General features: G+C 45.8%; 1 protein-coding gene across 7 annotated transcripts in view; it reads right to left on the bottom strand.

Moving 5' to 3' along the window:
* The window catches only part of lrrcc1 (leucine rich repeat and coiled-coil centrosomal protein 1), a 231,029-nt gene that overhangs the window by 36,555 nt on the left and 169,138 nt on the right, over positions 1-25,336 (bottom strand). For all 7 annotated transcript variants that reach the window (XR_005943299.1, XM_041189511.1, XM_041189512.1 and 4 more), the window contains one exon: positions 4,308-4,471. Coding sequence is in view for 6 of the 7 variants with exons in the window: in XM_041189511.1 (XP_041045445.1) it covers positions 4,308-4,471 (164 nt within the window). In the remaining variant the exon portion in view is untranslated. The remainder of the gene's footprint in view (positions 1-4,307; positions 4,472-25,336) is intronic.

Raw genomic sequence — 25,336 nt, 5'->3', positions numbered from 1 at the left:
ACATTCATCCACTACCGCTGGGACCAGGCCAGCCAGACACAGTGAGCCAGTGGCTTTGCAGCGATTGCTGGCTTTCCCCACATCCAGGGTGCAATAGACTGTACACACGTGGTCATTAAAGCGCCAGCAGGTGAGCCCGGTGCCTTCGTCAACAGGAAGGGCTTCCACTCCATGAACGTGCAGATAGTGTGTGATCACAGGATGCTGAGTCTGCAAGTTTGTGCAAGGTTCCCAGCCAGGCAGATCCCACGATGCCTACATCCTCAGACACTCCCAGATGTCGGGGCTCTTCAGTGCTCCAGCCCGGCTGGATGGATGGCTGCTGCGTTACAAGGGCTATCCACTCAGGAGGTGGCTCATGACGCCTCTCCACCTTCCAAGAACAGAGGCTGAGCAGCGGTACAATAGGCGCCACACCTTCACAAGGGCTGTGGTGGAGAAAATCATCGCTCTTCTCAAGGTGCACTTCTGATGCCTGAACCGCTCAGGGGGTGCACTCCAGTACCCCCCAAGATTGTGTGTCATTGATAGTGGTTGCATGCTGCGCTCTCCACAATCTTGCGCTGGAAAAGGACGATGCTGTGGACGAAGAAAATGTAAACACAGTTGCTGCGGCTGCACACGATGAGTCCAGCAGTGCATCCAAGGATGAGCATGGACAGGGAAATGCTGAGGGTGTGGACGCTTACCCAGGCTCCATGGAGGCAGGGATACCTAGGAGGCTTTAATCCAACAAACCTTCAGCTAGAACACCACAGATGGACCTCCAACAAAAGCCTGTGCTGCAGGCTCCATACTCGATACCTCAGTGCTAAATCTGCTTGGATAGGATCATTAACTAAGGGCCTTGTCAATAAAGCTCAATGTGACACAACTCACTCATAACATCTGGGTAACCATCCACCTGCAGCGGAAGGGAGTCACCCTCAGCCATGGTCACATGTCTACATTTAATGATGTAACAAAATGAACTTAAGGAAACAAAATGACAAAGGTGTTAAACAGCACACCAACTAATCATGACCTCATTGCGGGTCAACACAAAAGCACCAGTGAGAAACCCGTGGTGTGCTTAAGGCGCCTTAAATTTACACTTTCGGGTGCTACGTCTTGGTGCTGTTCCCTCGCTGGCACTGGCATCTGAGATAGCCTGCTCAGTGTGCTGTCCTATTGGCCTCGATGATCTTGGTGGCCGTCCGCTGGCCCATGGAGCCTATGCTGGCCCCGCCTGGGAGGGAGCAGCCAACTCCACAGCTGGCATCTCCCCAGTCGTTGCAGCCTCATCGGATACAACAGTCACTGGCAGAGGGGCTAAGGAGCTGCTGCCCTCAACCAGAGCACCCTGAGAGGAGCCTGCAGAGACAACAGGCAGCTGCTGCGCCGACATGAGGTCGCTTCGGACCTCCCTGCTCACCGTAGATGGATGGGCACCGAGCTGGGAAACTTGGTGCGCAGATCATATCCCACACAGGCATTGACCAGCTGAGGTCAATGCCGGTGTGAGGGCTTGCTGGCCTGAGCGCATTCCCAGGAAGCCCTGACAGTTCTCCTGGAGGAGCCCCTCCATGAGAGTTACTTCTCTCTCCATGGAGGAAGCATGGCGCTCGGCCATGAGGCTTATTGCTTCGGCGATGGTCCATGTGGACTCCTCCACCACGGATGCCATGCCAAGCAAAGCCTCATGTATCTCCACCAGATCCTCCCGCACACCCTGCTGGACTTCCAGCGTTTGCTGCCTCACGGACGACTCCAGAGGCACATTATCAGCCACCGACTGACCATGTGCCTGGTCCCCTGCAGTCCTCCGAATGATGGTGCCATTGGCATTCTCTGACTCCACCAGCTCCTCCAGTGATTGTGAAGTGCCCTCACTGCCGTGCCCCTGGATCTAGCCGATGATCTAATTCCTGAGGTGCTCATCTCTGCGCTGGTGCCTGCCTGGCAGAGATGGTGTGATGCTGGTGGGTCAGAGATTTCAGGGCCCTCAGGTATGAGAGGGGGCTCTGTGCCTCCTCCTTCTGGCCCTGTTCTGCTGATTCTGAAAGGAAGAGCAAGGAAAGTGGATCAGTTAACGTGGAGACAATGTCAATATGCATCCCTGTCCCCCAGATCACTAAGCGCTCATCCTTCCATAAGCAACGGGCAAGCCATGTTGCAAACTTCGATCACTGAACATTCAGCAGTGCCATGGCTACTGGGAGAACTGGTGACATCTGTGCTGGGCAAACATACCTGCCCGTGGCACCCCAGCCTCATTGATACCGGCGGACCTGGGCGCATGGCACCTCTCCAGATCGAGGGCCTCCTGCTCGAACCTGGTAATGATCACCAACTGGGCCGGCCCTCCACCAGTCCTCAACCACTCGGCGGCATTATGAGCATTCTTCTCCTGAGAAGGAGAAAAGGGCATTGATTAGTGCTACTTGTATCTGGAATCTCTTTGCTGCCGTCCCACTCCAAGTGCAACATTGCAAGGCTCCAGTGCCTCCTCACCCCGCATCTGCCACACACTCTCACAAAGTTACCTGGCCCGTCCCCCCCACCTTGGCCAAATGCAGCCTACATCACATGTGGCACCACACAGTCTAACCTTACAAAGCAAGAAGGCGCAAGCGCGTGGAGCACAAAAGGCAGCAGATGGATGGGTGCCCCACCACCTGGAAGCTCCCCTCCCAGCATGTCAGCACCCTGACTTTGATATGTTTTGCTGTTCCAGCACTGCGCCTAGGTGCAGATTCTCCAGGTTTCCCCCCAAACAGTAATGTGGGTGTCACTGTACCATGCTGCGGGTGCAGAACCCATCTCATCGCCACCCTCTCAGGGTGACCTCAGCATGGCCAATATCTGCTGTCAATGATTCAATGCAGTAACTGCACTCAGAGTTGGGAGTGATGGGGGCAGAGGGGTGGCCAGGGGGGAAGCTTACCTGCTGGGTTAAGTGACCAATGCCAACATGGTACTCACCCTTCCCGAGCGCAAGAGGTCATTGAAACACTTATGGTACTGTATCTAGGTGAGCCGTACCATGTCGCGGGACCTCACCACCTCCGCCACCTCCTCCCAGGCACATTTGGTCATGTGGGGGGGGCCTCCTCCTCCTGTCCCTGGGAATGAGGAGATCCCGCTGTGCTGCCACCTTCTTGAGGAGGGCAGCAAGGCAACTGTCTGAGAAACGAGGGGCACAGTGCTCCCCTGCCCTACCCTCCTGCCTGTCCTGCTCACCAGCAGCTCTCTGGGGAGCCCCTCTGCTGGCCGTTGTTTGACAGTCTTTGCAAGGCTGCAGGAGCACTTTTAAACAGGCCACCAGTTGCCATTGGACTCGACTTGACCTGTTCTGAGGCCACTGCTGTGGGTACAGCAAAGTAGCAGATTTCAGTGAAGATGTTCTTATTGAAAGGGAGACATCTGACATATTGGGTGGAATTTAATGAGGGTGGCAGGGTGTGTGTATGTCTGGGGGGGAGGGACTGTGCAATGCCCGCTGCTAAAACTGATTGCACCCCTGCCGACCCCATCTGATGGAATTAGGTCCCTAATTGGCAGCCTGCTGCCTGGGGTCCCGGCTCCACGGGGGACATATAATTGCTGCTCTTTTCCCAGCGGGTGGAAATCCAGCCTCAAAGTTGCTGGACAATTAGAGGCCAGCAGCACCTCCAGGAGCAGTGGCTGCTGCCAGTAATGCACTTGGACCTTTATCAGGGTTTCTCTGGATCCCTCGAAAAAGACAAGTAAGGGGAGGAGGGGTGTTGCAGGGGAGGAGTCATCAGCGAGACGGGGGAAGTTGGGGGTGGAGGAAAGAGCAGGCGTGTGTCTCTCAGCGGGCTTTCCCTTCCCGATGCCAGGTATCTCGATCAGGCGTCGAGTGCCTGTGAATGAGGGACTTGAACCTGACTGCTCAGCCTTGGAACTCACCTCTCTGATGGTCATTAAATTCCGCCCTTAGATTCGCTGCTTAGATTTAAGTAGGGAATTCTCCCTGAACGCCCTCAGCAAACATGATCTCCTGCTGAGAGCAACATACCCTCTATATTTATTTGTAGTGTGCAGCCAATTTGTTTACACTCATGGGTTCTTTAATTTTTTTTGCATGAGCTTTTGGGTGACTGCATGGTTGTGCAACCATGCAATTCCCTGCATGTGCTAACAACCTTGCCAAAATGGCACCTGCATGGCTTGAAGCAGAAGTGTGTATGTGTGCTTTGGACAGCATCTTAGGCAAAATGGCAACCATAGTGCCAAAAATTGGGCACTATGGAACTGAATTTTGCACTGACTGTTTTACAAGGGTTTTAAAATGAGAAACTTACTTCTTTCAGTTTTCTAATAGTTTCTGTTTGATCATCTACAATCTTTGTTTTTATTTTCAAAGTATTCATGTCCTGTGCGTTTTGTTTTTTTAGAGACTCCATCTCTGAAGTTAACATTTCAATCCTAGCCTGGAGCCTTCCTCTGTCTTGAGCCAAAGAACTGCCTGTAAAATAAAAAGCAATACACTGACAGACACCAGTCAAAAATACAAAATGCATTTATTAGCGATTTATATATATTTAATTACATTTTCATACTGAAGCCTGTTTAATGAGTAAGATGTGTACGATCTCCATAACAAATATGAATATAACATACAACCACTGCATTATTTATTAACATGTAAACAAGTCAGACTATTTACTGAATCATTTAATCCTCTCACCAGTTTTCATTTATATAATCTGTACTTTGAATTCTCATACACACTTCTCTATTGCTTCTCACTTTTAATTCTGTTTTTGTCTTGATTTTAAATAGCCAACTTCATATCATAATTTGATTGGAAAACTGCACCTGCCACATTGGATATAATTTTAAAAAAAGCTTCAGATATATCAATTATAAATTAATTTGTGAAGTAAAGCATAAGGGCCGAATTTTCGTTCCCAAGTCGGTTGTGCAGAATGAGGTAAATTCCTGACTCCTCAAACCTGACTCGGAGAAACTTCCCCTAATGTGATTTGAACATGGGAGGGGGTCGCATGTAAACAGGAGTCAGGCCTTCCACCGCTGAAAAGAGTGCCAAGGCACGCTGGTTAACAGTTATAGTAAAAACAGTAAGTTCCTCTAGCCCTCACCCCTCATACCCACTCACACCTCCATGCCCCATTCATGCCAACTCATGCCCCCACCCACACCTCCATGATGCTCATAGCCTTCATGCTAACCTATGTCCCTGTACCCACTCCCAGGCCCCTCATTGCCTTCATGTTAGTTTGTACCAACTCATGCCAATCCATGACCCTCAATCATCCCCATAGCCCTTGAGACACTATGGCCTGAATCTTCAGCTCAGCGAGCGGGGATGGGGCCTGCTCGCCAAGGCGTAAAATGACGCCTGGTGATGTCAGGCAGGTGGGCATTCTGACGTCACCGCGCGTCATTTAGGCTTTCAGTTTGGCGGGTGCGCAGCCGACTCAGCTGCATGCCCGCCGAACTGTCAAAGGCCTATTAAGGCTATTTAAATATCAATTAAACTAATAAACTAAGCTGCCTGTCCAACCTTAAGGTTGGCGGGCAGGTGAGCGGCCTTCACATTTTTTATGGAACCTAATCCACGGGCGGGATGAAGTTTCATGAAGTGCTTATAAATTGAATAAAGTTTTTAATAAAAATTCATTGACATGTCCCAGCTCATGTGACACTGTCGCATGAAGGAACATGTCTTAAAATTTTAAATTTTCTTTATTAAAATTTTGGGAACTTTAACTAATCTCCGAGGCACCATGTGCCTCGGAGATTTCTGCACTCTTTCACGTGCATGTGTGAAAGCACAGGCCCCGACTCAGGGAACAGCCCCCGCCCCCACCCTGCACAGGGAGCGCTCAGCGCTTCCGAGCACGCATCATGCTGGGTGGGCCTTAATTGGCCCACCCATGTAAAATGGCGGCACCGATTGGGTCCGCGCCCAATTTGGGGGGGGGGGGGGAGAGAGAGAAATTCTCCCCTTTGTCAACTTAGTGCCAACTCATGCCAACCAATGTCCCCCCACCCATCACCCTTTTCCCATACAGCCTCCATGCCAAATCGCTCAGTATCCACCATAGCAGACCTCAGGAGCAATGTTGAGATGAAATAAAGTTCTAAGTACCCTGTATCTATTATAGACTTCACTTTGACGATAGGTTGTGGAAGCAGTCAAGCAGTACTCATTCTACAGTGTTAACTCTCAGGTTTATGTCAACATGCATCTATTGAAATTGGAAGCACCAATTTTTTCAACTGAGCCACAGCAGGCTGTTTTCTTCCCCCAAAATTTAAAGGGCAGGGGATTTAAATGACTTGACAGCTTAACAGTTCCACGGACCTTATCCACTTTTTATGAACATTCATGTCTACTGTTAACAATCCTTGAATCTCTCAAAAGGGTGCCTGACCTCTCTAAAGAACCCTGGTAGGTTTAAGCCTTTTTCTCAAATGTCTAAAGCCCACGAGTCAGAAATCTGGATGAAAATTGCTTCTGTTTGAAGGCGTCTGATTTTTAAATGTGCCGCTGACTCTGTGAACCACGGATGTGTGAAATATGTCCCACCCCTAGTTACCCCTGCCCCCCCAGCGAAAATGGTGTGTGCCGGGTTTGAGGACGGGACTTCCAGATTTGGGGCTCGGAGACAATTTTAGCTAAAACATGGAGCCCTACCATCTTTGCAAAAATTTGGGCCTAAGAAATTAGGCTCAGTAGTTACTAGAAAATCCACTGTACTGGTCATGCTGATTTTTATACCTGCCTACTAAAATCTATAAACTGATATCCATGATATGCACATCAAAAATATTTTGAGAGTGTAACCAGCAGGATAGATAAGGGGAAATCAGTGGATGTAGTATATTTGGATTTTAGAGAGGATTTGGTAAGGTGACATACAAGAGCCTGTAACACAAATTAGGGCTCATGGGATTGGGGACCCGAGGGAGGGGGCCTAGAGGGTTGGGGGTGGGGAAATGGGACAGATTTTAGAGGCCAGGCAGGAAGGCACAAGGGCAGGGTATCATCTTGGAGTGGCGGCGGCGGGGGTGGGGTGGGGGGGTGTGTGTGTGTGTGTGTGTGTGTGTGTGTGTGCGTGTGGAAACTGATGTGCACACAGCATAACTGAAAAGATACATGCCCCATCCTTCCCGCTTTTTCACCCCAGGTGATCAAAAAGCAGACTCCCCACTCTCGCCTGTCTGTCCACACCAACCGCATTATGGCACAGGCAGCATAATATCCAGTCAATTGGCTTGTTAACCAGCTCAATTGCCCATTAATGATTTTTTCAAAATGGCCGTGGACTGCTGAAATCAGCCCCTGCCCGCCTACCATATTATGGGGACTGGGTTGGGGTGGGAGTGAAGGCAGTGGGCTAGCTACCTGTCATATTTTACTTGCCACCCTGCTAAAAACATGCCCCATGAAGTGTAAAAAAAAACCTAGATAAGGAACAACTTCCATCAACAGCTCTGCAATATATGTTATAGTTATGTTATAACACTAAGTGAAGCAACAGCATTGTGACTTACATAAGGCACAGGCAAAAGCGCCTATAGCCAACTGATACATACTCAAACAGGCAGTCGTATGTATTGTCAGAGATGCAAAACTGCTGACAAACATTTTGGCAGGAAGAATAAAAGAGAAGCATATTATCTAAATGGTGAGAGAATGCACAGCTCTGAGGTGCAGAGGAATCTCAGTGTTTCAGTGCATGAATTACAGAAGGCTGGTATGCAAGTACAGCAAGTAATTAGGAAAACTAATAGAATGTTATCATTTATTGAGAGCGGAATTGAATACAAAGGTAGGGAGGTTATGCTTCAGTTGTACAGGGCACTAGTGAGACCACATTTAAGAGTATTGTGTACAGTATTGGTCAGCTTATTTAAGGATGTAAATGCTTTGGAAACAGTTCGGAGAAGCTTTACAAGATTAATACCTAGAATAGGTGGATTGTCTTATGAGGAAAGGTTGGACAGAGTAGGCTTGTATCCGCTGGAGTTTAGAAGAGTAGGAGGTGACTTTCTTGAAGCATATAAGATCCTGAGGGGTCCTGACAGGGTGGATGTGGAGAGGATGTTTCCTCTTGTGGAAGAATCTAGAACTAGGGGTCACTGTTTAAAAATATGGCATCGCCCATTTAAAACAGAGATGAGGTGAAAATATTTCACTCAGAGGGGCGAGAAATTCTCTTCCTGAAAAGGAGTTGCAAGCAGAGTCTTTGAATATTTTTAAGGCAGAGGTGGATAGATGCTTGGTAAGCAAGGGCATGATGGGTTATCAGGGGTAGGTGGGATGCAGATTACAGGTTACTATCAGATCAGCCATGATCTTATTAAACGGCAAAGCAGGCTCGAGGGGCTGAACGGTCTACTCTGCTCCTTGTTCGTAACTTAAACAGCAGCTGGTGATGGTACCAAATGTTGCCAATATCTCTGCCCGCACATTGCCTGAGCTCTCGATTTATTAATAAAATGAGTCAATATGGTTGGAGGTCAAAGGTAAATATATTTATATTTCAAAATGGCTGTGGACTGCTGAAATCAGCCCTTGCCCGCCTACCATATTATGGGGACTGGGTTGGGGTGGGAGTGAAGGCAGTGGGCTAGCTACCCATCATATTTTACTTCCCACCCTGCTAAAAACATGCCCCATGAAGTTATATTTATGGGATTTTGTTAACAGGCCTTCAACTTGTGGGGAGATAAACTTCTCTTCATCATGATAATTTTGTCCTTCATTAGTCACTGGCCTACAATTATCCAGATTAGCTCTGTGTCTTTTTGAAAATAGATGTTACATTAACCACTAACCACCAGCCTTCTTGCACATATCCACAAATGGAGCCCTGAAATTTAACTTCTGGGGCATCTGCAATTTTCTGCCTCAGGATCCCAGTGTGCACCCTATCAGGATCAACTTAACTAAACTAAATTTTCCTCAACCATTACAATGCCACCCATGTTGCTCTTAACCACTTAAGGATCCAGTTCCTCTGATGGCCTCTTTAGTCCTCTAAATACCTCCATCATTTTAAAGAGAAAATTGACAATCATGTTTGACAAATCTCAGAATTCCTTGAGGAGGTGGCAAACATAATAGATGGGAGTAAATGCAAAACAGGTAGTGTTCATGGATTTTAGGGGAGGTTTTAATAACACACCACACATGAAACTGTAGAGAAGATTAAGAAATGGAGAATTAGATGGGATGGATAGCAAAATGGTTGGTAACTTGGAGTAGGAGTTAAGAGTAGTTGTGCAGGTTGGGAGTACGTACTGGTATCCTTCAGGGTTAATTTCTGTAGTACAGAGTAGTTCAGTGATAATTTCAGTCTGTTTACTGTACATCAGTAGAGGGAGTGGCATCAAAATCATCAGTGATACCCAAACATGAGGTAAAATTAATTACTTAAAAATAAGAAAGAAGGCTACAAAGAAATATCAATTAATGGGGGAATAAGCTAAACAAGATGCAGATGGGATTCAGTGTCATTAAGTGAGAGGTGAAACAAAGTGGCAGAAGTAATTATGCTCTGAATAGAAGTAAGCTTGGTCTGTGAAAGAGCACAGGCATTAAGGATACAGGGTCACAGACTATTATGGTTAAAACAAAAACCTCAGAGAAAGAAAAAGTGACAAAAAGAGGGAAGAAGTTTTGCATTGAAAGTATTTCCCTTTCCCTAAAGATTCCATAGAAAGAAATAACAATAACATTGTTTATAAAACTACAAGGTGGCATTAAAGTTTTACATATGTTATAAATTTTAGGGTAATCTAAAGCTTCCCATAAATGCAGTGGAGTACACTTAAAGTTCAGGTCTGCAATTTTACAGGGGCAGGTGAAATGTAGAGCAGCCCGCAGGCCCTCACCCTATTTGAGACCCTTAAGTGACCAATTACTGGTAAGTGCTCCCTTCCCCTTGGCCTCCCCATCAAAACCATTAACCCTCTCAGGCCTCACTTCACCTCCTCAATGTGAGACCTCTGCTCTTAACTCGTTCTGGATTCTGGGGCTTGAAATCTGTGGAATCTAGTAGTTCTAGTCCTGACCAATGCTCCCATTGGCAGTGCTGGGACAACGCTGCTGCCAACCAACCAGGTCTGGTGTTGTCTGAGGCAGGAACAACACCCGAGCGAGTGACTGAAGAGATGAGAGTGACTGCCCTCAACACCAAATAGGGCATTTGACCAAGTGTGGCATCAAGGAGACCTGGCAAAATTGGAGTCAATGGGAATCAGGGGGAAAACTCTCCACTGGTTGGAACCATACCTATCACAAAGGAAGATGGTTGTGGCTGTTGGGGGTCAGTCATCTCAGCTCCAGGACATCGCTGCAGGAGTTCTTCAGCCCAACCATCTTCAGCTGCTTCATCAATGATCTTCTTACCATCATAAGATCAGAAGTGGGGATGTTTGCTAATGATGGCACAATGTTCAGCACCATTCGCGATTCCTCAGATACTGAAGCAGCCCATTTCCAAATGCAGCAAGACCCGAACAATATCCAGGCTTGGGCTGACAAATGGCAACTAACAATCGTGCCACACAACTGCCAGGCAATGACCATCTCCAACAAGAGAGAATCTAACCATTGCCCTTGACGTTCAATGGCATTACCATCACTGAATCCCCCACTATCAACATCCTGGGGGTTACCATTGACCAGGAACTGAACTGGACTAGCCATATAAATACTGTGGCTACAAGAGCAGGTCAGAGGCTAGGAATCGTGCGATGAGTAACTCACCTCCTGAGTCCCCAAAGCCTGGTCACTATCTACAAGGTGCAAGTCAGGAATAGGATGGAATACTCCCCACTTGCATGGATGACTGCAGCTCCAAGAATAATCAAGAAGCTTGACACCATCTCGGACAAAACAGCCCGCTTGAGTCGCACGACATCCACAAACATTCACTCCCTTCACCGCCGATGCACAGTGGCAACAGTGTGTACCCATCTACAAGATGCACTGCAGGAATTCACCATGGCTCCTTAGACAGCACCTTCCAAATCCAGGACCACTACTATCTAGAAGGACCAAGGCAGCAAATGGATAGGGACACCACCACCTGGAAGTTTCCTATAAGTCGCTCACCATCCTGACTTGGAAATCTATCTTCATTCCTTCACTGTCACTGGGTCCAAATCCTGGAACTCCGTTCACAACAGCACTGTAGGTTTACCTACACCATATGGACTGCAGCGGTACAAGACAGTGGCTCACCACCACCTTAAGGGCAACTAGGGATAGGCAATAAATGCTGGCCTACAATAAATGCGAAGCCCACATCCCGTGAATGGATAAAAAAAGTCCTGCCTCCAACCAATTAACATTCTGGGAGTGTTAAATGACTGTGGGGTTGCCATGATTTTAAAAAATGAATTTATGGGATGTGGGTGTCGCTGGCTAGGCCAGCATTTATTGCCCATCCCTAATTGCAGTTGAGAAGTGGTGGTGAGCTGACTTCTTCAACCACTGCATTCCATGTAGTGTAGGTACACCCACAGTGCTGTTAGGGAGGGAATTCCAGGATTTTGACCCAGCGACAGTGAAGGAACAGTGATATATTTCCAAGTCAGGATGGTGAGTGGTTTGGAGGGGAATTTCCAGGTGGTGTTGTTCCCATGTGTCTGCTGCCCTTGTCCTTCTAAATGATAGTGGTCATAGATTTGCAAGGTGCTGTGTAAGGAGCCTTGGTGAGTTCCTGCAATGTATCTTATAGATGGTACACACTGCTGCCACTGGGTATCAATGGTGGAGGGAGTGAATGTTTGTGAATGGGATGCCAATCAAGTGGGCTGCTTTGTCCTGAATGGTGTCAAGCTTCTTGAGTGTTGTTGGAGCTGCAATCATCCAGGCAAGTGGAGAGTATTCCATCTTACACCTGAGTTTTTTTTTCTTTATTCTTTCATGGGATGTGGGCATCACGGGCTAGGCCAGCATTTGTTGCCCATCACTTATTGCCCTTGAACTGTGTGGCTTGCTCAGCCATTTCAGAGGTCAGTTAAGAGTCAACCACATTGCTGAGGATCTGGAGTCACATATCGGCCAGACTAGGTAAGGATGACAGATTTCCTTCCCTAACGGACATTAATGAACCAGATGGGTTTTTACAATAATTGATGATAGTTTTGTGGTCAGAATCATTGAGATTAGCATTTAATTCCAGAGTTAATTTATTGAATATAAATTCCACCAGCTGCCATGGTGGGATTTAAATCCAGGATTAGTGCGGATATATTCCCCATTGACTCTTTGCATCATGGGGCAGGAAAATCCACCATCCAAAAAATCCTGCCCAAAGATTTTAAATAATATAGATCTTAGTTACATGCTGAGAAATGGTAACAGTTCTGGTTCTGCATTGGTAAAATATAAATAATCTTTTGTTTGTTATTTTGGTACAGTCATGTTTTGCTCTTTTTTGCTTTCACCCTTAATGAGTTGCCGTGCTTTCAAGTATTATAGGTTAAAAATCACAATGCTTATTAAATTCCTCCCTGCCACTTTATTTAGAAGGCTATCCAATTTATAACAAATATGTTAATGATTCCATTCAATCAGTAGAATGGAATTTGATGTAAATACATTAAGTAGGCCAACAGTAATTTCTACTTATATCATGTAAAATTCAATAGATGATAACTTAAGGTAAACAACATCACAGGTATTGGTGATTTTCCAGCTTCAAGATAGCCTTTTAAAGACTTTTCAAATAGATTATTGAACTTGGATTATAGCAGAATATATTTTAGATGGTTTGAAATAAGTTCAAAGAAATCTGGACAGGTTAAGTCAGTAGGCAGAGATGGCAGATGCAGTTTAACACAGATAACTTTAAATTCATGAGAGTAGTTGATAATAGATGAAAGAAATGTGAATGTGGAGTAGATATTAAATTGTAACATACTCCAAGAAAAAGAGCAGCAAAGAGATACAGGGGTTTTTGTGACCATACCAAGTTGTTGCTTGACCAGTAAGATGAAAGCAAAATACTGCAGATGCTAGAAATCTGAAATAAAAACAAAAAATGCTGGAAAAGCTCAGCAGGTCTGGCAACATCTGTGGAAAGGGAAAGAGTCCGTACGATTCTTCTTCCGAGTTATCCATTTTTATCCTTTTTCCCCAATAACCCCCCATTCCCCCTGAAAAGGGCCCTCTGTCACTGGTTTCTATGTAGTGTTTTCATAGAGACTTTGTTCTGCTATCAACACATTCTACTCTTACCTTAATTCCATTATTAGTATCTTCTTTAGCCTTTACTGCTACATTTAACATTCCCTTTGTCTTGTGTCCATGACATCTTTGTCAATCTCTCCTTAGCTCCCACCTATCCTCTATCCTTGACCTTTTATCTTGCTCCACCCCTTCTTAAACAGTATAAAATCCATCACATTTCTACTTCCCTTTAGATGTGAAGAATCATATGACTTAAAACGTTAACTCTGTTTCTCTCTCCACAGATGCTGCCAGACCTGCTGAGTTTTTCCGGCATTTTTTTTGTTTTTATTGTTGCTTGACCAGTCTGTGGGACAGTTTTTCCAATTTTGACATAAGACCTGTCATGTCCCAGTAAGATGAACTTTCAGTCAAAACTTTTTAAACTGGACACAAACAGAAAATTAAAAGGGCTACTGAAAACCATATGACCTTTGGCATTTTGAGTTTTGGACAGTCCTAAGTCTCAAGTGAATATCCAATTAAATATGGACATCAACAGTTATCCGGGGAATTCACACATCCCTTTGTTTGAGGATAGATCAACACAAAAGGACTATAGAATTCTTGACGACCTGACTTTGTTTCACCCTGTGCAAAACGGAACATCGAAACTCTGTATGTGTTAGATGGGTGCGAATGGATCATATCAACCCTTCACTGTATTATGATGGTTTCCCTCATCTAAACTAAGCTGGGTGAATCTCAAGGTGTCAAATGACAACACAGGATGATTTGAATCAACATACGTACCACCCTTTGTTTGAGAAGAGAACTTTGAACTTGTGGAAATCACAGGATTAGGGAACCATTTTGCTGACTGATTTTAAAAATCAGCATGAAACTGCTTGCAGAGAGAGAGTTCCACCAAAAGCCATTGAACTAGCTATAAGTCACCAAAGTTGCCAAGGTAATAAACTGTAATACCTTGAAAGTGGAAGATCCTAACACAGGGAGAAGGACTCTCCAATCTGTTCCAGTTAAAGTTCACCTGAGAACCAACCTCCTGGAAATTCGATTGCAAGAACTCTCACAGCTTACTGAGAATGCTTCGCTTTACCAGACCTCCACTTTAACTAATTTACCAACTTCCTCCAAGAAACTACAGGCCTGCCAGGAAAGAGACTGAGATAATTATAATCTGTAACAGTATATTACGTTCATCTATATCTAATCTTTCTGAATGCAAGATGAGTGAGTGAAATGTTGTGTCAAATTCGGGATAGGTGTGTGATAATGAATAACTTACTATATTTTAACTCACAAAAAGGTTGCGGCTGAAATTAGTTAATTGGGACACTCAGGCTAAGAAAACACATGCCTCTTACACATAAACAAATGGATCATAGGCAGCAAAAGGAAACACATGGGGCAAAATTTTTAGCTCAGCGGGTAGGCACAAGCCCAATGTGCTCGAGCGTAAAATGACGCATGTTGACGTTGGGCGACGCCAACATTCAGTCTTGTGATATTTCGTTCAACAGGCGCATGCTAGAGTTGGCAGCATGCCCGCCAGCAATTAAAAGGTCTATTAAGGCCATTAAAAAGATAGTTGAACAAAATTTTTCACCGCCCATCCAACCTTATGGTTGGCGGGCAGGCAGGCAAAAAGGCTAAGCAGCCGTTGCACTTTTTAGGAAACCTCATCCATGAGCAGGATGACATTTCCTAAAGCAAATGAAAATAAAATTTAAAATTTAATTACTAACATGTCCCAACTCATGTGACAGAATCATATGAGGGGACATGTTTTATTACATTTTTCATATCTTTATTTTTTTTAAATTCTTCATCTTCCTGAGGCAGCTCTGTGCCTCAGGGAGATTCTCAAGTGCGCACTCGCAAAGTTCCTGCTCGCCTGCTTGCCCTCCTCCCCCCACACAGTGCCAAGTGCTGCCGCTTGCGTTTCACGTTTGATGGGCCTTAATTGGCTCACCAGCATGAAAGAGCCTTCCAGCCCTGATCACAGGTGGCGGTCGGCTTTCCAACCACCTCTGCTGAGATCGCCCAACAAGGGCAAGATTCTGCCCATAAACTTTGCCCGTGACAGATCCCAGATATTTGTGAAGAGGGTTAGAAAGTTTCCACTGAGCTGGGTGTCTGAATCTGATGCCTACGTGGATGTGCCTTTGTCTTGTCTGAGTCAGATGCCTAGATCATTCCCCATGTTGCCTAATGGTAAATGTTAGTGCTGCAAAAACAATGTACTCTGTGGTTACAAGAGCTTTCCATGAATAATGGGAATCAGTCTCATCTCCTACAGCTCAGTGGAGACCAGCTGGGAGGAGCAGCAAAAATCTTTATGCTGACAACACCATCGCAGAATGAGCATATGTACAGAAAGCAAAGACCACAAAACTAGGTTCTGGGGTGCCCATATTTTCAGTGTTCTGGTATCGTTTTGGGTGCAAAAATAGCATCCATGCAACATAAACGCTACTTCTGGTGCAGGCTGCAAAGGCACCATTTGGTGAATGTGTTAACGTGCATGCTGGAATTTACAGGGCAGACAGACTATGATGTCAATGCTGATTTGGTGCCAAGTGCTGAATTTCTGTCTGGGTGCGGAGGCACATTTCAGTGCGCAAATGGCCAAACTTTGTTCTTTTTTGGAGGAATTCCAATTTTTCTCCACATTCCCAACTCCTACCATTTCCCTCTGACCTTTTTGTGGGTCAGGAATGCTTACTTTGTAAAATGTACACCTGCTCCCCACTCCTCCTGGCAGAGTTAGGTTCCCTATTTTACATGGGGGGGGGGATGATAATCAAATTTCCTCCCACCCATCATTTTTGTCTGGTGGTGCGAGGTTTGGAAGGCCATTAAAAGCATGCCAGTTTTGAGAGTTTGTGAAGAAAATGGAAAGCCTGCTGAGGAGTTGGGAACATTCTGAAAGGTAAATGTAAAATATCAACACCATCGACTTTCATTATTAGGTGTTGTATCGTAATATAGATGTGTTTTTAATGCAGTGAATCATCATAGGGATCTGTCTTTTAAAGGTAAGTTGGCCCTTACATTGGCCAACATTGTGTAATTGTTCACAGGCATTACAGCACTTTTCCAATGGGGAAAACATCATAACGCGGTGAAAAATGTAACGAGATGTCCTCTGCTGCCATGTTTTTATGCTCTGACTTAACTGAATTGCCAAATTGAACTGGAGGAAGAGGAAAAAGAGGAAGAGGAAGGAAGGCGGAAAATAACACATCCCCTGTTTAAAAGAAACCTGCTTCTGAAGGTAGAAAAAAAATGCCCTGCACTTGATCCCCTCACCTCTGATTGACAGGCACTCTGCTTTGAAATGGAAATGGACATCTATTCTGTCAATAGAGCTGGAAGCTTTTGTTATGACAGTCGTTCCGTTATGAAGGCTTGACTGGGTTTCAAAAGCTTCAGTTCAGCAGGTGGTCTTAGAACTATTGAAATTTTACCAGTCTATAATGTGTGGTTACTTTTTTCAAAACTAATACGAACTTAAAGGATTACAAGTTTTCTTTTCTCATTTTTCTTGTCTGTGATTGTGTGTTTTCATTCAGAGTTTTCTTAGATTGTTAGAGGCTCTATGTTTTTCCAATGATTTTTAAAATAATTCCCATTGCAATTGCATGACTCTTGAAGAATGTACATAGTGCATATTGGAGGTGAGTTGCTATGGAGGATACATGGAGGGCATAGAGGTGTTGTGGAGTGGCATGGGTGATCTGAGTCAGCATAGAGGATACCTGGGGGGCAGATACAAAGGGGCATAGGGCAGCAAGGGTTATCTAAGAGACCTGGAGAATATATGATGGCATAAAACAGGCATGGAGAGATCTGAGGGGGAATGGAGGATATATGGAGGTATAGAAGGGGCATAAGGGGACATGAACGAACTGAGGGGGCATGGGCTGGCATGGGAGTGCATGGGGGGGGTGTTGAGAGAAGTGTGTGAGGTTTCGGGGGTATTTAATTAATGCTGGGAGCTTGGCTACTGTGCTGGAGAACCAAGGCGGGCCTTCTAACCGGCCCACCTCCGCAGCCACACTCCTCACGAACTCCATCACAAAATGCACTCCGAAACCAACCCCGTATGAAAGGACAAAAATGGCATGGAAAGTCGCAACATGGGTCAAGTGTAAAGATCAGGTTTTTCCAGTCCCAGATAAAGATTTGGCCCCAGGGGGTGCCATTTCTGACCTCAACAACCGAGCTAAAACCTCTTAAACAGACACAGGTGAACATGCATTCAGCGGTAGGAGCTGCAATATCAATAGCAGCAACTATTTTAGTTACTGATTTATTTTCTACTGGCTATTGCTAAGTTTATAGAACAGCTGTAAGTTTTCTACTGCTACTTAAAGTTGCTGAAGTCTTCAGCACTTACATGTGGTGAAGGCCTTGGTTTTCCCTTCAAGGGTTTGCTCAGACCACTTGCTCCCAGTCAGGAATGCTATATTTACCATCCACGTTGGCCTGCACCATGATAGGGAAATTGAACAGAAGTTACACAGAGAGTACAAGTTGCTTAGAGACAGCAAGGGAAGGAGGGGGGAGAAGGGTGCTCAGCAAGAGGCCTTCTCCACCCAAAGTCTTCAGGCAGCAGTTTTTTAACCTCAGTGTGTGAAGCCTCCATTTTATGAAGGAGGCACTCACTGAAATCTGCTTCTTGCAGGCAGACCTGCAGACTCCAGAGCAGGACAAGGACAGCCCTGTCAGTGCCTATGAAGGTGACTGTGGCCATGAACTACTTCTCTTTGGGATCCCTTCCAGGCTGGAGCCATCAACATCTCTAACATCGTGTAGTTTGCCATTTGTGGCTGTATAAGGGAGGCCACTGAAATTCTTTATTCGAGTGGGGAATACATGCATTCTCTTTGTCCAGGGAGAAGCAGAATGCACAAAGTTGGCTTTAAGAGCATTGCTGCTAAGTGTAAAGATGTACTACAACCCATTTGCTGAATGTGCAATTGGTGCACAACAATGCTCAACCCATTATGTAGATGAATACCTGGTACTGGCAGCTGTTATATTGCCTTTGTTTTGCACAAGTCTGTTTTACCATCAGTATTTGATCCACCATGCCCAATCAGAGGGTAGCTACTGTGCAATCCACTGATCACTGGGCTCGTGACTTCAATGTGCAACACAAACACATGCTTGTAATGAAAGCCATGTTGTGGCATGCAACATCATTCAGCAGACCACTAGGATACTAAGCAATGCTCTGCAGCCTGGACCACTCTGGAGGGGTCCTTGCAGTAGTTACCAGAGCATATGTCATAAATCATCATAGTTTGCTGCATCCTACACAACCTTGCCTTCATGAGGGCACAGTCCTTGTCACCAAGAATAAAGTGAGCAGCTGAGGAGCAGGAAGACGAGGAGGAGAAAAATGGAGTAGGAGGAAGAGGATGAAGAAGCACAGGAAGGAGGAAGAGAAGTAGCGAGGAAGAAGGAGAGGAGGAAATGGGAAGAGAGCAGCCAACATATCCTTTTTCTGGCTGGGTTGTGTATAATCAACTCATCCGACTGCAGTACCAGTGAACAGAATCTCAATTCTCCATTCTACAATAGTCCCAGGTCTCGCTACCCTCTGTCCTCTTGACCACAATGCTGAAATAAAAGCCACCACAAAAACAACATTTAGAGGGCCTGGCTTCGGTCTGTTTCACCTCACTTGGGTGGCAAGCCTCAGCTGGCTGGAATGGACGGCAACAAGGGCGCTGGTCAAATGGCAGTGGTGGGAGGATGAATGCTGTCATCCTGAGAGCGTACATCAGGTTCTTGTTCAATGGATCCATGCCACTTCCTTGGGGCGGCGCCTTAGCATTTCTAGTAATTTGTTGGAGGAAAAACTGCTGGACTCCTGTGAAATTCTTCAAGTTCATTTGAGCACTGATATCCAAAGCCATGATGACAGCAGTATAAATATGTGCGATATGAAGCTGAGATTGTATGATTTCAGTCTGAGATTCCACCTCAGAACTCGGATGCTGTGTGCCTTCTTTTTGTGCTGCAGTGGCAGCTGAGGCATCAGCCGTCAGATGCTGTAGCATGGTTGGGTCTGTAAGTGTTCCCATGGAGATGGCCGTCACTTGCACACTAGAAAGGATGGGCTCCAAGCTCTACGTAAAGCCGTGTGCAAGGTTGATGCCAAACTCCTCCATGCTCCTTGACCGCAGGCTTTCTAGAAAACTCATGAACACGCCAAACATTTCTGTGCGCATACACGTCTTTTTCTGTACCCTGCTTCATCGAAGTTCTCACGTGAGTCCTTTGGAGCGGAGCCTATGAGCAACCTCACCCTTTAGTGAGTTGGTACCTTTTCCCCCTGCACTGGGTGCAGGCTATTTGTGTCCTGTTTCTCACCACGTGCCGATCCCACCTCTAATCTCCCCTCTAAAGTATGAGTGACATGTTTCTTCATCATCTGTCTCTTGGACCTCCCCCACTCTTTCTCCTGTACTCCTGCTTGGCCAGGTTGTAGTCCTAGTATATCTGAAAGGAGAAAAGCACAAGGGTAGTGCGGAGGCGAGGGAAGCAAGAGGTTGCTTGTAAATCAGAAAAGACTGGGATGACGGGAAGTGGGATGTGAGAAGGATTAAGTACGAACATACTGTCATCTTTAATGGTTTCAGTTGTGCCACTGGCCACACCTCCAATAAGTGAGTACCATCTCCTCCACGTAGGTCCCTGGCTCCCACCAGTTTGATGTTGCTGCCTCCAGTTATGTGCTTCCTTATTCAACAATAAAGAGAGAAGTGCAAGTATGGTGCTATGTGTGATGTGGCTATCATGTGTAAGGGATTTTGATATTTTTTGTATTTCTGTGATGCTGCAAGGCCTCCCTTTGTTTCTTTTTAATACGTATTATCTTTATACTTGCGTTAAAATGTAACCAGTTGTGAGATGGACCAATGTCCTGAGATTAGAACTGGATGGTAGGAACATGGTGTGCGGAGGACGTCAGATGAAGGGAGAAGACTTTTGACCAATGACATCATCTGAGGCTTATATGAAACTTGTAAAAAAAAAATAGAGGCTGGACAAGGATATACACACACACACACACAGACACAGATGTGTCAGGACATGCCACAGGGGTGGTGGCTAACCACCAGCCACCCTGACTACAGAAACTGACCTAGACAATGACCTCTTGGGTATGTGTGAATGGCTTTCATCCTGTCTTACCAAGATACAGAAATCACATCCATTGCTGGTACCTGGAGACACCCCTCTGCTGAGAGTAGGGAACGACCATGTGCAAGTTGTCTTTGCATGGCGAGGGTGGGGTTGATAATCTGATTGGATGCCTTGATTTAAGACATTACCTTATATGCCGAGGGACCAGGGTCAGAAAGGGGTATAATGCCACAGCTCCCAATGACATTGGGAGAGTGATTTGGTCAGTCACTGGAAGTTATGTGGAGGAATTATTTCAGCAAACCAACCCAACTGCACATGGGTCTTACTAAGCAACTGGTGTCGTAAGTATACACTATTACTTAGTGGGTTAATAAAGGCTTTCCACATAAAATGGAAATTGTTTCCATAGTTTGTTTCATGGCGTTGATACCAAAGTAGTGGATGAGGACCTTAGAGGACGGTGAGATCCACTGGTTAAGAGTCTTGAACAGGATTATATAGCTGGCAGTGTGGGCAAGGTATGAAACCTGAAAGTGAAGCTTGTAGCAATACCAAGTGTGTGATGTTGTGGTGAAGCTACGAAGTTGTGATTGATAAAGAGATTGTTGATAGGTGAGTGATTGGGGGGTGGTGAAGGGGTGGTTGTTGTGAACTGAGCAGTATGCAAGGTTTATGATTCAGGTGTAAGGATATGCCTTTTGAAGATGATGCATCTAGCGCTGCACGTGAGATCCTTGAAGCATGCAGTCTGCCTTGTTGTGCCTTTAGTCAGTCTTCTGGCAGATCAGGCTCTCTTCCCCAGCTACTTTCAGCACTTGTTCCAGCTACAATGTATTTGGCAGGGGCAGAAACTTGATTGGAGGGATTCAAACATGGAGTTCTAGGAAAGATAGCAACAAATTTGGGAGATAGCAATGTATTCAAGTACTGTGGAGAGGAAGGAGAGATTGGAGATGGGGCAGTAGTTTACAAGGATGGAGGAGTCAAGGGTTGATATTTTTGAGGAATGGTGATGACGGCAGATTCAGAGACGAGAACATTTAATGGGTAATGTATGATGGGTATACAACAAAACTTAACAATAAAAACTGGTGTTTAAAAGACAATGTAGTGACAACAATAAATTACTTGGGGCTGAATTTTACATCCCATGGGCTGGCGTGCACACGACCCAATGGGATGTAAAATCACGCGGGTATATGTCGGGCGAGTGTCCAGACGTCACCACGTACTTGCACAATATTTTGCTTGGTGGGTGTGTGCAAATGTCGTAAGCGCGCCCACCGACAATTAAGAGGGCAATTAAGCCCAATAATGGTGCAAGTGTCTCAGATTTGTCATGGCCCGTCCAACGTTATGACTGGCGGACGGGCGAATCGGCCAGGCGGCCCTTACAGTTTTCATTAAACCTCATCCAAGGGCGGAGTGAAATTTCCGTTATGAAATAAAATAAAAATAAATATCTGTGGACAGCATTTTAATCAGCTATATTTTCAGGTGCTTGACTGTGATGCATGGACATTTTTTTCCCAGCTCTTTAAACCTTTAGCTGATCATTTTCAGGCAGCTGTCCATTAACTGGCCAGCCAGCGTGAAATCACAGTCAGGGGCCTGTTTCCTGTCTGCTCCTTGGCCCGCTGATCGCGCATGCCCACCAAAGGTAAAATTCAGGCCTTAGAATTAGATTTCTCTACTTTGAGCCTACATGGATAGCAAGTGCATCTTTTATTTAGCTATAAGAACTTAAATTAAGGAATTTAAAAAACCTGTTCAGCTTTATTCCTCCCATCAAATCAAATGAAACTTGGTCTGTCATGCACTCTATTCAATTTAACCCTTTGAGAGAGTTGAACACCTCTGACTATAAAGAATTTGCTTGGCTGGGTTGCCCTGTAGCAACTTAATAGACACCCAAGCTTTAATTGACTTGGGGTGGGATTTCTGCCCCCATTGGCGAGGAAGTCCTGCCTCAAATGGCTGGCAGCTCTTTTGTCCCAGCAGTGCCACCTGGAGCGGTGGCCATTGCTGGGACAATAAGCAGTTCCCAAAATTGCACTTGCTATCCATGTAGGCTCTAAGTAGAGATATCTAATTCCAAGCGATTCATTGTTATCACTACATTGTCTCCAACACACCAGTTCTTGTTAAGTTTTGTTGTATTCCCATATACATTGCCCATTAAATGTCTTCCTCTCTTTCAAACTTGCTGACATCACCGCTCCTCAAACCATGTCCTATACTAGTCTCTCAGACAAGTCAAGCAGCAGCCTGACATAGTCATACTCATGGAATCATACCCCACAGACAATATCCCAGACACCACAATCATCTGGGTATGTCCTCTCCCACCTCAGGACAGACCCAGCAGAGGTGGCGGCACAGTTGTCTACAGTGGGGAGGGAGTTGCCCTGGGAGTCCTGAACATCGACTCTGGACCCATGAAGTCTCATGGCATCAGGTCAAACATGGGCAAGGAAACTTCTTGATTACCATGCATGCATGCACCACCCCCCCCCCCGCCCACCCAAGGTAAGGACGGTAGATTTCCTTCCCTAAAGTGAAGGGTTTTTACCATCGACAATAGTTTCATGGTCATCATCAGACTTTTAATTCCAGATTTTTTATTGAATTCAAATTTCACCATCTGCCGTGGTGGAATTCCCCAGAGCATTACTGTGGGTCTCTAGAACACCAGGCCAGTGACAATACCACTATGCCACCGCCTCCCCTGGATACTATCTGTCCATCGGTAGAAGTGATCACTGCATAGTCATTGTGGAGACAAAATCCAGTCTTCACCTTGAGGATACCCTCTAACATGTTGTATGGCACTACCACTGTGCTAAATGGGAGTTTGGGATAAAATGGGCTGCTTTGTCTTCAAACAGATCTAGGGAATTCAAGACTGGGCAACTATGAGGTGCTGTGGGCCATCGGCAGCAGAACTGTACTTAATCACAATCTGTAACCTCATAGCTTGGCACATCCCCCACTCTAGCATTACTACCAAGCCAGGGGATCAGCTCTGGTTCAATGAAGAGTGCAGGAGGGCATGCCAGGAGCAACACCAGGCATATCTAAAAATAAGGTGTACAACACAGGACTACTTGCGCGCCAAACAATATAAGCAGCAAGTGACAGAGAGAGTTAAGTGACTTCACAACTAACGGATCAGGTCTAAGCTCTGCAGTCCTGCCACATCCAGTTGTGAACGGTGGTAGAGAATTAAACAACTCACTGGAGGAGGAGGCTCCATAAATATCCCTATCCTCAATGTGGGGGAGTGCAGCACATCAGTACAAAAGATAAGGCTGAAGCATTTTCAACAATCTTCAGCTAGAAATGCTGAGTGGATGATCCATCTCAGCCTCCTCCTGAGGTCCCCAGCATCACAGATGCCAGTCTTCAGCCAATTCAATTCACTCCATGTGATATCAAGAAACAGCTGAAATCACTGAATACTGCAAAGATTATGGGCCCTGGCAACGTTCTACGCAATAGTACTGAAGACTTTGCTCCTGAACTTGCAACACCCCTAGCCAAGCTATTCCAGTACAGCTACAACACTGGCATTTACTTGGCAATGTGGAAATCTTACCAGGTGTGTCCTGTACACAAAAAGCAGGACAAATCCAACACGGCCTATTACCTCCCCATCAGTCTACTTTCGATCATCAGTGAAGTGGTGGAAGGGGTTATCAATAGCGCCATGACGCAGCACTTGCTCAGCAATTACTTGCTCACTGACGCTCAGTTTGGGTACCGCCAGTGTCACTCAGCCTCTGACCTCATTACAGCCTTGGTTCAAACATGGACAAAAGAGCTGAACTCCAAGGGTGAGATGAGTGATTGCCGTTGTTATCAAGGCAGCATCCGACCAAGCGTGGCATCTAGGTGCCATAGCAAAACTGGAATCAATGGGAAAACTCTGCTGGTTGGAGTCATACCTAACACAAAGGAAGATAGCTGTAGTAGTTGGAGGTTAACCATCTCAGTTCCAGGACATCACTGCAGGAGTTCCTCAGGGTAGTGTCCTAGGCCCAACCATCTTCAGCTGCTTCATCAATTACCTTTCTTCCACGATAAGATCAGAAGTGGGAATGTTTGCTCTGATTGCACAATGTTCAGCACCATCCGCAACTCCTCAGTTACTGAAGCAGTCCATATCCAAATGCAGCAAGACCTAGACAATATCCAGGCTTGGGCTGACAAGTGGCAAGTAACATTCGTGCCACACAAGTGCCAGACAATGACCATATCCAACAAGAGAGAATCTAACCATCACCCCTTGACATTCAATGGCATTATCATTGCTGATTCCCCCCACTATCAACATCCTAGGGGGTTATTATTAGTCAGATACTGAATTGGACTAGCCACATAAATGCTGTGGCTACAAGAGCAGGTCAGAGGCTAGGAATCCTGCAGGGAGTAACACACCTCCTGACTCCCCAAAACCTGCCCACCATCTAGAAGGAACAAGTCAGGAGTGTGATGGAATACTCCCCACTTGCCTGGATGAGTGCAGCTCCAACAACACTCAAGAAGCTTGACTGATATCCCATCCACAAACTTTCACTCCCTCCACCACTAATGTACAGTGGCAGCAGTGTGCACTATCTACAAGATGCACTGCAAGAACTCACCAAGGCCCCTTAGACAGCACCTTCCAAGTCCATGACCTCTACCATCAAGAAGAACAATGGCAGCAGGCACATGGGAACACTGCCACCTGGAAGTTCCCCTCCAAGGCACTCATCATCCTGTCTTGGAAATATATTGCAGTTCCACTACTGTCACTGGGTCAAAATCCTGGAACTCTCTCCATAACTGCACTGTGGGTGTACCTACACCACATGGACTGCAGCGGTTCAAGAAGGCAGCTCACTATCACCTGCTCAAGGGCAATTAGGGATGGGCAATAAATGCTGGCCTAGCCAGTGGCCCCGACATCCCACGAATGAGTTAAAAATAATTGAT

This window comes from Carcharodon carcharias, chromosome 6, assembly GCF_017639515.1.
Source record: "Carcharodon carcharias isolate sCarCar2 chromosome 6, sCarCar2.pri, whole genome shotgun sequence".
In the NCBI taxonomy this organism is placed as follows: Eukaryota; Metazoa; Chordata; class Chondrichthyes; order Lamniformes; family Lamnidae; genus Carcharodon; species Carcharodon carcharias.
The sequence above is the reverse complement of the archived record's forward strand: the minus strand, read 5'-3'. Positions and strand labels throughout refer to the sequence as shown.